The sequence below is a fragment of the Bos mutus genome, chromosome 29 (genome assembly GCF_027580195.1).
Source record: "Bos mutus isolate GX-2022 chromosome 29, NWIPB_WYAK_1.1, whole genome shotgun sequence".
Lineage (NCBI taxonomy): Eukaryota > Metazoa > Chordata > Mammalia > Artiodactyla > Bovidae > Bos > Bos mutus.
In genome coordinates, this window is record NC_091645.1 from 25287739 (window position 1) to 25302786 (window position 15048).

Consider the following 15048-nt stretch of genomic DNA (forward strand, 5'->3'; position numbering starts at 1 on the left):
CAGGGGCACCAGTACCTTCAAACATGAGTGGACGCATGACACTGATGACATTTAAGGTTCCAGGAGCCTAGGATCTAGGGGTGGAGCCTAGGGATGAAGCCTCAGGGGTCCAGATTGAAAGAGGATTGCCCAAAGTCGTTAAACAAGGGGGGAGTGGAGTTTAAAAGGTAAGTTTGCATCATAGCAGCACTATTCACAACACCCGAAAGGTGGAAGCAGTCCAGAAGTCCGTCAGATGGTGGATGGGTGAAATGTACTTTGCCCGTGGAGTTGGATATTAACCAGCTGTTAAAGGAAATTAAGTACTGACACATGCTAGAGCGGGGGATGAACCTAGAAAATGTTAGGCTGAGTGAAAGGATCCAGACACAAAAGGCTACAATATTGTAAGATTCCATTTAGTTGAAATACACAGAACAGGCAAATCTGTGACAGACAGGAAGAGGATTAGTGGTTGCCAGAGGCTGAGGGAGGGGAGGATGGGAGGGACTCCTTAAGGGGTCCCGGCTTTTCTTTTGGGGGCGATGAAACTCTTCTGGAACTAGATGATGGTGGTGGTTTCACAACATTATGGATGTAATAAGTACCCTGGAACCGTATGTTTTCAGTTCAGTCGCTCAGTCATGTCTGACTCTCTGCGACCCCATGAACCGCAGCACACCAGGCCTCCCTGTCCATCACCAACTCCCAGAGTCTACCCAAATTCTTGTCCATCGAGTCGGTGATGCCATCCAACCATTTCATCCTCTGTCGTCCCCTTCTCCTCATGTCCTCAATCTTTCCCAGCATCAGAGTCTTTTCCAATGAGTCAACTCTTCGCATGAGGTGGCCAAAATATTGGAGTTTTAGCATCAGCATCAGTCCTTCCAAAGAACACCCCGGACTGATCTCCCTTAGGATGGACTGGTTGGATCTCCTTGCAGTCCAAGGGGCTCTCAAGTGTCTTCTCCAACACCACAGTTCAAAAGCATCAATTCTTCGGCGCTCAGCTTTCTTCACAGTTCAACTCTCACATCCATACATGACCACTGGAAAAACCATAGCCTTGACTAGATGGACCTTTGTTGGCAAAGTAATGTCTCTGCTTTTCAATATGCTGTCTAGGCTGGTCATAACTTTCCTTCCAAGGAGTAAGCGTCTTTTAATTTCATGGCTGCAGTCACCATCTGCAGCAATCTTGGAGCCCAGAAAAATAAAGTCAGCCACTGTTTCCCCATCTATTTGCCATGAAGTGATGGGACCAGACGCCATGATCTTAGTTTTCTGAATGTTGAGCTTTAAGCCAACTTTTTCATTCTCCTCTTTCACTTTCTTCAAGAGGCTCTTTAGTTCTTCTTCACTTTCTGCCATAAGGGTGGTGTCATCTGCATATCTGAGGTTATTAATATTTCTCCTGGCAATCTTGATTCCAGCTTGTGCTTCCTCCAGCCCAGCATTTCTCATGATTTGAAATGGTTTAAATGGTGAATTTTATGTTATGTGAATTTTACCCCAGATGTAGTTTGGGACCAGATCAGGTAACCACCAACTGGGTCTAATGTCTGTTCCTCAAATCTATGCCACTAATCACCCTTCCTACAACAGACCTCCTCAGCCCAGGGACAGGGGAGCCTGTGGCACCTCTTGGTTCAAGGGAAGCCCCACCCAGGTGGCAGGATTTCTATTCAAGTGCCTCTGCTGTGTCCTGGCCTACATCACTTCCTCAGCCTGTTGACCAACTACTTCAGTGAATGCCAAATACTCTATCCATCTCGAGCCTCTGGGGTGCTCCCCTGTTTCTGTTTGTACCATGAAAGAAGTTCTTTTCCTTGTGACCCCTCATCCACCTATAAACATCCTTTAAGAACCAGCTCCTATATTCCCCTTACCGAAGACATCCCCTCCACCCCCTCACCACAAGCTGAGCTCCCCAAGGTATCACATGCATGCAGTCTATTAAAGCTGGTGGGGGAGCAATCGTGTTTGCTTGTGTGTCTCCCCAGAAGACTGGGAGTTGTGGGGGGAAGGGCCTGGTGTGTTTGTCACTGTGTTCCTAGTTCTGCTGCCTTGCTCCCCGAAGCTGCTCAGTGAGCGCTTGTTGAATGGGGCAGTGGCTTTGGAAAGGTTGTTTCCCCCCCACACACATTCTCCATCGGTGAGGGAGGGACAGGCCGGGTGATCTCCTAGTCCCTTTATCTCGGGGGTTCTCTGGTTTCTAAGAGTAGCAGTGAGGGGCCAGTCCAGCAAGTGGCTGCCTGTGGTCACAGGCCAGTTTTCTTCTCCTGTGTCCCCAGCTGGTTGAAGTGGATAAAGGAAGAGAAGGAGCCTGTAGTAATGCACAGCAAGCAGCTATTTCTGCTCTTGGCTGGGAGGAAGGAGGACAGTGCCCAGAGACTGGGCTTCTCGAGTCAGCCTGAATGCACCAGCTCTTCCCTTTGGAAATCTAATTCAAACCCTCCCCTGAACAGCCTCACCATGCAGGTTTTGGCGAGGTTGCCTGGAGTCCTTCGACTGCAGGGCCCAGAGCAGGCTCTTGCTTCATTGTCCTCTCCAGATGAGAGGTGCTACTCTTTCTGCTTTCCTGATGATGAAATTAGTCATTTTCTAGGAAGCTTATTTATAGAGTCCGCTGCACACATGCAGGGCTGAGCTATTCTGAACACCACTTGGGGCCTGGGAGGCTTGAGGTGAGAAAGCAGCTGTGAGTCACTCGTGGGTCCTATTGCAGAGGTATCTGGATATACCTGGGTTACCTTTTTGCACCGAGCCAAGGGTCAGACCTCTGGGGCTACCCTCCAGCCAGGGCGCTCTTCAAGGTAAAGAAAGCAAAAGCTCTGGATCAGGAGGTCGGGGGTAGGTGTTCTCCATCCCCATCTGCTGGCTACCCACGCGGCATATAACCTGGGGCCAGGCAGACTCCCTTCTGTGCCTCCGTTTCCTCCTCTGCTAAATGAAAGGGCTTCCAGCTCCGTGATACTGGTCTGCTGTGGACTGCAGCAGGGGAGAAAGGTTCCAAGTGCCTTTATGAAGATCTGCCTTCAAAAAGGCAGCTCAGATAATGGCTGTGTTTGAGGGGCCTGAGGTTTTTTTCAAGAAGGTCAGGGCAATATTCACTTATTCACCGAGTGTTTGTTTATGTATTGAACACCCGCTATGGAGCGGGCACCAAGCAAGACTTTGAAGCTACAGTGATAAATGAAACCCAAATGGTGGTCCCTGCCCTCAAGTCACTTATAATCCAATGTTGGTCAAATAATGGCATAAGGTAAAATGAAATTTCAAACTTTGTCAAAGGCTATGAGTAAAAACTAATGGGAAGGAGACCTTGGGGGGCAGTGCAGTGGGAGGAGCTCTCCAGGCACGGAGAAAAGCATGTGCAAAGTCACTGTGTAGAAAAAAGCCTGCCCTGTTGTAGCTAGAGTGCAGAGGTTAAAAAGGAAAGGGGCATGAAATAAGGCTGGAGGGATGAATGGAGGACAGAACGTTCAAGATCTGGTAAGCCACATCTAAGGATTATTGTCTTTGTTTTGAGTGTAATAGGATGCCATTCAAGTATTTTTTAAAAGAAGCAAGTTATATGGTAAGTGTGAAATAGTTGATTCTCGCTCAGGCCTGCCCTATCCAGTTGTGCAGGTTGTAAACTGCACAACCTACAAAGCCATATATATTAGAGAATGTTTCAGAGGCCAGCCTGAGTGAATGCCAGAGACCAGTTAAAAGACTGCCTCAGGAATCTAGGCAAGAGATGCTGCCCTGGACCAAGATGTAGGTGGCAGAGAGAGGGGAAAAGTGGAGAGACTCCAGAGACATTTAAAGGGCCTTGAAGATAGCATTTGTCTCTCTGCAGGAGAGCCAGGCCCCTGGGGTTTGGGATTCTCAGAGATCGTGCCACCTGGAGTGAGGAAAGAGTAAAACAGTTGCCAGTTGAGAGCAGAAGATGTCAGAATCAAAAGGGGCATCCTTACCCCAACCTCTGTGCCCGTCACTGTTTCAAGGTTGCAGTTGGGCCTGGAGTCGGCTTCAGGACCAGTCCAAGAGTCAGGATTGCAGGGCTAGTGGGTGGAGAGGCAGCTGACCTCTTGAACTTCTTGGAAGTGCTATGATAGCAAGGGTAGATTAAAGTTTCTTCTGGCTGCCAGTTTCAGAAATCAAATCCCACCATCTTAAGCTAAAATATTGGAATTTATTGGAAGGATCAAAATCACCATAGACAGTAACTGCAGTCATGAAATTAAAAGACGCTCCTTGGAAGAATAGCTATGACAAACCTAAACAGTGTATTAAAAAGCAGAGACATTACTTTGCCAACAAAGTTCCGTTTAGTCAAAGCTATGTTTTTTCCATTGGTCATGTAAGAGCTGAACTATAAAGAAGGCCGAGGGCTGAAGAATTGATGCTTTCAAACTGTGGTGCTAGAGAAGACTCTTGAGAGTCCCTTGGACTGTGAGGAGATCCAACCAGTCAATCCTAAAGGAGATCAACCCTGAATATTCATTGGAAGGACTGATGCTGAAGCTCCAATACTTTTGGCCACCTGATGAGAAGAGCTGACTCACTGGAAAATACCCTGATGCTGGGAAGATAGAAGGCAGGAGAAGAAGGGGGCGGCAGAGGATGAGTTGGTTGGATGGCATCACCGACTCAAAGGACATGAGTTTGAGCAAGCTCCGGGAGGTGGTAAAGGACAGGGAAGCCTGGTGTGCTGCAGTCCATGGGGTCGCAAAGAGTCAGACACGACTGAGTGACTGAGCAACAGCAATTGGAAGGATCCTGGGGCATCTGATGGTCTTAACAGGCATGTTGCTCAGTCAGGGTTCAGAATGGGCCGGAATGCAGAAGCTCCTATGGCCTCAGCAACAGATGTTTCTGGACCCTCTCTCCAGGGCACTGTGGCTACCATGGTTCAGCCCTCAGAATACATTTGAAAAGTGCAGGGGAGAGGTTCTGATTGTCCCAGGCTGGTGGGCTTGTCCAGCCGCGGATCAGTCAGCTGCTGCTAGGGGTCGGACCAAGGGCAGGCAGAGCCCCTGGAGCCCACGCTGTGCAGCAGGCCCTTCCCAAAGCAGGGGAAGCCCTGAGAACAGAGCAGTCACTCAGGATATGTCAGACGACACAAACTTCCTGAAAAATGAAAGTGAAAAGGGAAAGTCGTGTCCAGCTCTCTGCAACTCCACGAACTGTAGCCCACCAGGCAACTCTGTCCATGGGATTCCCCAGGCAAGAATACTAGAGTGGGTTGCCATTCCCTTCTCTGGGGCATCTTCCTAACCCAGAAGATACCCAGACAGTATCTTCTTTACTGTCTGAGTCACCAGGGAAGCCCACAGAAACTCCCTGGGGTCTGGATAATCTCCAGCAAACTTTTTCCAGCTTTCTGGGTAAAGGAGAAACTCTAGACCCAAGCCTAGTCCTGAAAGGTACCCTGATAAAGAAGGTTTTCTGATTTCAGAAGGAAATAGAACATTTAGAATATGCAAATACATTGACAGCTACTTTTTCTAGCTATTTCTAGAGAAGAGTTTTGCATACCACTTTGTACTGCCTGAGCCACAGGAAATGGGCAGGGCATGGGGGAGGGCTGGACACAGATTGTATGTCACCCAGATCCCTCTTGACCACTCATGGTTCAAACCCACAGAAACTCGGAGGCAGAATGGCACAGCAGTGCAAATGTGAGCCTGGAGTCCTAGACTGTAATTTCATACCCCACTCTACCCGAAGGTGCTGTGTGACCTGAGGCAGGATACTTAATTTCTCTGAGCCAAGTGGAATGATCCCTAATTCATGGGGTCCTGGTGAAGACTCAGTGTGATAAAGTTTGTGAAGTGCTTTGCATGACGTAAGCCCTCCTATGGTGGAGATATGGTGCTGATGGTGGTTTAGTGATGCTGCTACTGGTTATCCCACGTGGAAGACACCTGCAAAACTCTGCCCCTGCCTCTCCAGCTTGACCCCTCCGTAGGTTGGTCTTTTCCTCAGGTCCCCCTAATGGGACAGGGTTATTCCAAAGGACCCGGTGCAGGAAAGGAAGGCTTTTCCTCTTTGCTCAGGGTTTTGTCTTGATCCCCACTCATCAACAGCCTCACCTCCCATTTTTCGTCCTGCTGCAGGAGTGAGAGCAAGAGAACCACACTGCTGATGACTCCGAGGGAGGGGCCCTGGACATGTGCTGCAGCGAGAGGCTGCCCGGTGAGTCTTCCCAGCACCCAGGTGCTCCCAGAGCTCTGAACGGAGGCAGAGAGTCCCCAAGGACCCTGGGGCTGGAGGAGAACCTGGGTGGCTGTGAATCAGCTCGAGAGGAGTGACTTGGCTGGTCTGTAGGTCTTCGTTTCAGTGAAGATTTGTTTTGCGAATCCCTGATGTCTTTCTGATACCATTTGGAGCTGCTCTAGACTCAGCTGGAGGGAAGAGCAGGCAGCTGAAGGTGTGTGGGGAGGGTGGCGAGACGGGTGGAGAGCTAGGGAGTCCAGACTTGACTGGGACATGACCACTGGCCAGTGGTATCCTGGGCAGACTTCGAAAGGTAAGATGAGGAAACACAGCCTCGCCGTGGCATGAATCAAGGGTAGGGGGACGATGTGGAGAAGCGCCTTGACAGGGTGGGGAGAAGCCTGGCTGTGAACATCCAGTTATACTGCCTGAGTCCCATTCACTGCTCTTGTGCGGAGTGTGGACCGTGGCCATTGCTGTCACCACAGAGCTATTACCAAGGCACTCCTGCCCATGAGGTGGCAGGCCATCCCAGTTAGAGACCAGATACCTAAGTCATGATAAATCGCTTTGGAAGGAAGGAAGGAAGGAAGGAGGGTGGAGGAAGTTATTTTGTGTGCTTTTACCTTTTATGAAAGTTTTTATTGATTTTTCCCTCCTAATAACAAACATCCATTGTAGAAATATTAGAAAATAAAGACAAGTTTAAAAAAAAAAAGGAAAAGAAAAATCACCATAATCCTGTCACACCGCATACATTTTCATATTTCCTTTTCCAAAAGTGTTAGTGTTAATTACTCAGTCATGTCCAACTCTGCAACCCCATGGACTAGCCCACCAGGCTCCTCTGCCCATGGGATTTTTCCAGGCAAGAGTACTGGAGTGGATTGCCATTTCCTCCTTCAGCAGAACTTCCCGACCACAGATCAAACCCAGGTTTCCTGCATTACAGGTGAATTATTTACCACCTGAGCCACCAGGGAAGCCCCTCCCTTGCCAGACCTCTTTGTTAAGGAAAAATCAACAGCTTTTGAATTCTAATTTTGAAGTCTCAGACCTGTTCAGTTCAGCTCAGTCGTGTCCAACTCTTTTCGACCCCATGGACTGCAGCACACCAGGTCTCCCTGTCCATCACCAACTCCCGGAGTTTACTCAAACTCATGTCCATCAAGTCATCCAACCATCTCATCCCCTATTGTCCCCTTCTCTTCCCGCCTTCAATCTTTCCCAGTGTCAGGGTCTTTTCCAATGAGTCAGCTCTTCGCATCAGGTGGCCAAAGTATTGGAGTTTCAGCTTCAGCATCAGTCCTTCCAATGAACACCCAGGACTGATCTCCTTTAGGATGGACTGGTTTGATCTCCTTGAAATCCAAGGGACTCTCAAGAGTCTTCTCCAGCACCACAGTTCAAAAGCATCAATTCTTCGGCACTCAGCTCAGACCTGTAGCTTGTCAGAAACCTCATGATTGGCAAGGAAGCTTAGAGTATTGAGTCTTCAGCGACCCTCTTTAAGAAAGACACAGAAAATAACCAGGTGTGACTCTAAAGCGATGACTGTTTGTTTTTTTAATTTATTTATTTTAGTTGGAGGCTAATTACTTTACAATATTGTAGTGGTTTTTGCCATACATTGATATGAATCAACCATGGGTGTACATGTGTTCCCCATCCTGAACCCCCCTCCCACCTCCCTCCCCATCCCATCCCTCTGGGTCATCCCAGTGCACCAGCCCTGAGCACCCTGTCTCATGCATCGAACCTGGACTGGCGATCTGTTTCATATATGATAATATACATGTTTCAATGCTGAGAGAATAGCGATGACTGTTTAAGCAGTTGTTTTATTCACACCAGGAGCCAGGACCCCAGTAACTGATGAAGCGCCTCCGGCGTCCTAATGAGCATTTGGCCCTTTGACGTAATTCATACCTTGTCCAGTAGGGGGTGCCATTGCTCAAAACACTTCTGATGGCCTGTTAAAGTAGGCTAGGGCTTTCCTGGTGGCTCAGATGGTAAAGCTTCTGTCTACAATGCGGGAGACCTGGGTTCGATCCCTGGGTCGGAAAGATTCCCTGGAGAAGGAAATGGCAACCCACTCCAGTACTCTTGCCTAGAAAATCCCACGGACGGAGGAGCCTGGTGCAGGCTACTGCCCATGGGGTCGGACACGACTGAGCGACTTCACGTTCACGTTTAAGGTAGGCTAGGATGGATGCCATCTCACCAGAGTCCTTGTGGGAACCCAAAACAGCTATCTTGAGGAAAAAAATTCTCCAAAGGGCTATGAGAGCTGTCCACAAACATCTGAAAGGCTATGTTATGAAGGGGACAGCATATCCATTCTGTATGTCTCAGAAAGAGGGTATAAATCCAATACATAAAAATTTTAAAAAGAGACCTTGTTGGCCCACAGGATACAGAACTTTCTTTTTGACTCTAAAAGAAATCTGGTCCCGGAACTTGATAATTCAAGACAAAATGAGTGTTCCGTCACTCGAGGCATTCAAGTATTGTCTGGATAGACGCTGGAAATTTCCGCAAAGGGTGGGAGGTCGAGATGACATCACAGTCCTTTCAACTATTAAACGGTTCTGTGATTCAGATATGAGTCATAGAATTCAGAGATGATTCTACAAAGGGATGGCCCCACTGGCTAGAAAAAAATCTACAGAAAATAGGACATAGTGTATAGGAATCCAGAGTAGCATAGTGTGGAGGAAAGAACTCCGGGTCTGGCCTTAGAATGCGGCTGTTCTGTATACAAGCTGTGTGTTTATGGACAAGTCACTTAACCTCGCTGGTGCTCTAGTCCTTTGTTTGTGAATGGAGACAACAATGTGTACATTTATCCTCACCAGGATGAAATAAATGTAATCACACGAGCAGTCATTCCACAAATACTTGTTAAGCACCTACTGTGTGTCAGATGCTATGCTAGGAATATAGTGGAATGTGCTAGGAATAAGCATAGTCCTTGCCCTGCTTGGAGCTGCTTCTGGAAAATAGCATGAAGCCACTGCAGAGAGGCTGCAGTAATAAGCGTGATGTGTTCCAACCCTCTTTCCCATTCCTCCCCAAAAGCCAACAACCAGCAGAGGATGGAAGGGGAGTAGTGATCACCTCCACAGGGCCAGCACATTGCCCTCCTGGTGCCAGGCACTGTACTAAATGCTTTTACATGTAAGCCAAGGGGCGGGGACACCAGCAGGGTATGTGAGGAGTCAGCTCATTCCTAACACTCTCTACTGGGAGAGAGCGTCAGAGTCCACAGGTAAAGGGCTCGAGCCCACAAATCCACCCTCCACTTCAGATGCCAGTCACAAGCCCAGGTTGTTACCTGTGCTTTTTGGTGACCCGCTACCAACTGGAGGTTCCAACAACCCCCTCCAACTCAGGATGCCAATCGCAAGTCCTGAAGGTCACCTGTACTTCCGACCTATGATTGGCTCTATATCAGAGGTTCCCACAACACTGCCCTCAGGTTTGCTAGAATGGCTCTCAGAACTCAGAGAAACATTTTTAGATCCCCAATTTATTATAAGAGGATATTAAAGGATGCAGAAGATGACCGCCCAGACCGAAGACAGTGCGTCGGGCAGGGTGTCGGTTTCCCTGCTTGGAGGCCCCTTCCTCTCCCAGCACCACTCTCCCCGCATCTGTGCGGTCACTGGCCCGCAGGCTCTCCAGTCCTGTCCTTTTGGATGTTTCCTGAGGCTGTATTACATAAACACGATTGATTAAATCGTTGGCCATTGGTGAATGATTCCATTTTGAGGTCAGGCCTGGGACTGGAAAGTTCCAGTGCTCTAATCACATGGTTCTCCTGGCTACCAGCCCCCATCCTTGGGTGGGATCCAAAAGGCACCTTCCCTGAAGCATTTTCAGGAGCTAAAGATGTGACCAAATATTATCTCATTGCTCTTCTAGCTCAAGAAATTGCAAAGGTTTTGGAAGATATGAGCTAGGAACTGTGGATAAAGGCCAAGTATATATGAGAAATATATATTTTGGTCATCTGAATGACCAATTATAAATTTCTTCTGAATCATAATATAGTACATATCTCACTCAGTCCTCTCTGCTGCCCTAGGAAGTTCAGTTCAGTTCAGTGGCTCAGTCATGTTCGACTCTCTGCGACCCCATGGACTGCAGCATGCCAGGCTTCCCTGTCCATCACCAACTCCCAAAGCTTGCTCAAACTCATGTTCATCGAGTCGGTGATGCCATCCAACCATCTCATCCTCTGTCGTCCCCTTCTCCTCCTGCCCTCAATCTTTCCCAGCATCAGGGTGTTTTCAAATGAGTCAGTTCTTCGAATCAGGTGGCCAAAGTATTGGAGCTTCAGCATCAGTCCTTCCAATGACTGATTTCCTTAAGGATTGACTGGTTTGGTCTCCTTGCAGTCCAGGGGACTCTCAAGAGTCTTCTCCCACACTACAGTTCAAAAGCATCAGTTCCTCGGCACTCAGCTTTCTTTATAGTCCAACTCTCACATCCATACATGACTACTGGAAAAACCATAGCTTTGACTAGACAGACCTTTGTAGGCAAAGTAATGTCTCTGCTTTTTAATATGCTTTCTAGGTTGGTCATAGCTTTTCTTCCAAGGAGCAAGCGTCTTTTAATTTCATGGCTGCAGTCACTATCTGCAGTGATTTTGGAGCCCAAGAAAATAAAGTCTCACTGTTTCCATTGTTTCCCTAGGAAACAATGATTGCCCTGGGAAATTAGGTATTATTTCCCTAGGAAATACAATGATTGCCCTAAGAAATCAGACATTATTTGCTATCCCCCATCTCATAGAAGAAAGGGGCTTTCCTGGTGGCTAAGACGATAAAGAATCCGCCTGCAGTGCAGGATACCTGGGTTCGATCCCTGGGTCCGAAAGATCCCCTGGAGAAGGGAATGGCTACCCACTCCATTATCCTTGGCTGGACAATTTCATGGACAGAGAAGCTTGGTGGGCTACAGTCCATGGGGTCGTAAAGAGTCAGACACAACTGAGCTACTAACACTTTAAGTTTTCTCATAGAAGAAAGGACCAGGGTCCAGAGAAGTTAGAGAGTCTGTCCAGCTTCGTTTAGCTGGTGTTTGGTAGAGGGAGGCTTTATTCCAGGCAATTTCCTTCCGGAGCCCAGGAGCCACTGCCCCATTCTGTTTCCTTGTCACCATTTAGCCATCATCTTCTCCTGGCACCTTGTGGACTGAGGCAGAAGTAACTAAGGTGTGTATGTCTCCAGGGAGGCATTAGGAGGAGTTGGGTGACGTCACTATGCCTGTCTCCATCTGTGCTCTTGCTCTGGGAAGCCTGCCTGCCAGGGCTCAGGCAAGTTATGTGCCCCTCTAGACATCTTGATTGATACTGAAATAACTTTTTGTCTGTTTCCTCCATGGGGCCATGAGCTCTTCGAAGGTAATGGCCTCTCTCTTCCATCCTCCGTGGCAGCATTTATTCACTCATCTCTTCATCCGTTTACTCACCATTCATTGACCACCTCCATGTGCCAGGCACTCTGTAAGTACTAGAAATTAACAGTGAGCCAACCTGAGAAAATTTTCCACCCTCACAGGACAGGATCGTGAACTAGCTAAGATCAGGCATTCTGAACCCAAACGTGGCTCCACCACCGGGGTGATTGTGGGCAGGCTCCTTAGCCTCTTAGTACCTTCCGTTTACAAAAACCGCAAGAATAACATTCACTCCCATGTGGAACTGTTGGAGGATGAAATGAATGAATGGAGCGCAAAACAGTGCCTGGAATGTAGCGAGTATTGCATAAACATCTGTGGGACTTCCCTGGTGATCCAGTGGCGAAGAGTCCCGGCTCTCAATGCAAGGGTCCGGGTTTGATCCCTGGTCAGGGAACTATGTCCCACATGCCGAAACTAAAAAAGATTGCACGTGCTGCAGTAAAAATTGAAGATCCTTTGTGCTGCAGCTAAGACCTGGCATGACCAAATAAATAAATGTTAAAAAAAATACATAGGCATTGCTATTAAGCAAAAGATAGACAATAAATAAGGAGAATACATAGTAGGGCAGATGGTGATAGTGCTATGGAGAAATCAAAGCCAAGCAAGGAGGGGTTGGAAAGGACTGGGACGCGGGGGTGGGGTGGGATGGGGCTTGGCATTATGAATAGGGTAGCCCTGAAACCTGATAAGGAGTAGACTTCCACAGTTTTCATCAGCCAGAACCACTGACCTAAGCCTCCACTTGGACCTAAAAGGAGATCGAGATATACAGGACCAGAGACTTGGGACATTGGGCCTTTAGAATGAGCCCACGGGCCTGGCAAGCAGTTGCATAACGATGGTGTAAAAATACAGCCCTTGAGTAATCTCTCCCCCTCCCAGCTGTCTTCCCCACTGGGCAAGACTAAGAGGCAAGGCAGAGTGAGGACCAGCCATTCCTGGGTGACTCACTCATTCCTACACACACTGCCAGGCGGGGGCAACACGGCCAACATTCCTGGGGCCGCGGTCATCCAGACCTGAGCTGGCGCCAAGCAGGTCATCCAATCCTCCCAGACTGAGATTTCTGGGCGAAAACATCATCAGGCATCGCCAACACCTGCAGGCAGCCCACAGCTGCCCCCGGGACAGGCAGGCTCGCTCGCACGCCCGGAGGCGTTCCACGCAGGCGCACACGTGCTGGTGTTTGCTCACTTGTCACAGCCTCATGCTCATGTATTCACGTGCACGTCATACCCACACTCAGTCCCCTGGGCACACGCAGCTGCCACACCTGCGCGTCTTCTTCCTCTTGCGCACCCAAGACCTCTCAGCTCCATTGCCCTGTCATCCAGCCCTTTCCACGAGAGATGAGCTTAGAGGCGGACACGCTTCCTTGTTCACTGTTTCCTCTTTAGGGCTCTTTCTTTCCTGAAGCCACACCCCCTTCTCCTGCACGTGCAGATAAGCAGGCTTGTTCCTTCCCTCTGCTTCTCCACCCTGTCCCCAGCCCTCACTGCATGCAGTTCCTAGGTGCTGTGATGGACAAGGGCGTGCACACACTCCCCTGTGTGCACATAGGTTTTTTTCCAGCATGCACACACTCTTTTCCACATGCTCACCCTCCTCTTGTACTTCCCCCTCGCTTGCTCACTTCCTTGCTCATTTACTTGCTCACAGTCACCCAAACACACTTATACATGCAAACTCACACTCCCCAACCCCCCTTCTGTGTGTAGGTGTTCACATTTGCGAGGAACGAGGCAAGCCTGCTGATGCTGGGGCCTTGGCTCCTGCCGAAAGCACCAGTGCAGGCCTGGCCTGGGACCAGCAGCTTCCTCAGGGCCGTGGGGCAGAGGAAGGAGGTGAATAAGGGGCTTCCTTGGCTTCCCTGGTGGCTCAGTGGTAAAGGATCCACCTGCCGATACAGGAGACATAGGTTCGATCCCTGATCCCAGAGGAGCCCTCATGCCGCAGAGCAGCCAAGCCCATACTCCACAACCATTAAGCCTGCGCTCTAGACCTGGGGAGCTGCAGCTACTGAGTCCAAGCACCCTAGGGCCCGTGCTCCACAACGAGAGAAGTCCCTGCAGTAAGCAGCCCACACGCCAGCACTGGAGGGTAGTCCCTTCTTAACACAGCTCGAGAAAAACCCACGCAGCAACAGAAACCCAGCACAGCGAAAAATAAACAAAGATAAAAGTATGTGTTAAAGAAGACAACAGTAGGTGCTGATGATGGCATGATGTCACCGTGTGTTGTTCACAGCACTGCCAGCAGGCAGCTTCATGGGCAGGCCTGTTCCCGACGTTGGCAGGGACCAAGGTCAGACTGCAGGTGGGGCGCCACCCCCTGCCCCGTCCTGCATGGTGGGGGCTCTTGTGTGCATGCATAGGGGCACGTCAGTCTGTGTGTGCAAGCACGGTCCACACTCCACCCTGCTAGCTGACCCTCGGTCACCCCTCAGACCTAAAGATACCCTTGTGGAAGGCCATGTCTCCCCTCAGAAGGGTGTTCCTGCCTTCCTGAAGGCTTCAGGCCATTTGGACAGAGGGTCCTGGAGTCCTCACTGCCAAAGCATGGCCTGAAAAGAGGGGCATGGGCACATATCCTGGGCCCAGTGGACCTCTCGTCTCCTGGGGACTGGTATGGCCAGAAGGGAGGGAGTGCAGGGCCCTGCTCAGCCTGGCTGTCTGGGGCTGACCCAACCCCAGGGATTTTTTTTTCTTTTTTTTAGCTGTGTTGGGTCTTCACTGCTGTGTGGTCTTTTCTCTAGTTGCAGCAAGTGGCAGCTGCTCTCTAGTTGTGGCTTCATTGCAGTGGCTTCTCTTGAAGCCACAGGCTCTAGGGCCCTCGGGCTTCAGTAGCTGTGGCACGTGGGCTCTGTAGTTGCAGCTTCCGGGCTCTAGAGCGCAGGCTCAGTACTTGTGGCACACAAGCTTGGTTGCTCCATTGCATGTGGGGTCTTCCTGAACCAGGGATCAAACCCATGGCTCCTGCATTGGCAGGCGGATTCTTTACCACTGGACCGGCAGGGAAGCCCCAGCCCCAAGGATCTTAACAGGAGTTGGTTAATCCTGCAGAGGCATCTATGGAGACAGTCACCAAGGCATGGAATCTCCCTCCAGAAAGCCAATGAAATTACTTACGGCATGTTGGTGAACCCATTCAGACAAAGAGAAACTCAGGGGTCCTTGGCAGTCAGCTCTGTTTCACTAAGTCTATGAATCGTGGCGGAGTCCTCTCTCTACAGCTCTCCCAGTTCCAGGACGCGGGCAGCTTGAAGGGTCCTCTGCTTTCGTTCATTCTTTCCACACTGGCCCTTGGCCCCACTTCCAGCTCAGCTGGTTTTGTTTAGACCTGGGAGAGGAGAGGGTGGTGATGGTTGGCAGCTTTAGAGTACTG

At 49.6% G+C, this 15048-nt stretch overlaps 1 protein-coding gene across 3 annotated transcripts in view; it reads left to right on the forward strand.

Annotated features, from left to right (window-relative positions):
* The window catches only part of PTPN5 (protein tyrosine phosphatase non-receptor type 5), a 58875-nt gene that overhangs the window by 18174 nt on the left and 25653 nt on the right, over nucleotides 1–15048 (forward strand). For all 3 annotated transcript variants that reach the window (XM_070365095.1, XM_070365098.1, XM_070365096.1), the window contains exon 3: nucleotides 6090–6168. In XM_070365095.1, coding sequence (XP_070221196.1) covers nucleotides 6144–6168 — 25 coding nt within the window. In that variant the 5' untranslated portion in view covers nucleotides 6090–6143. The remainder of the gene's footprint in view (nucleotides 1–6089; nucleotides 6169–15048) is intronic.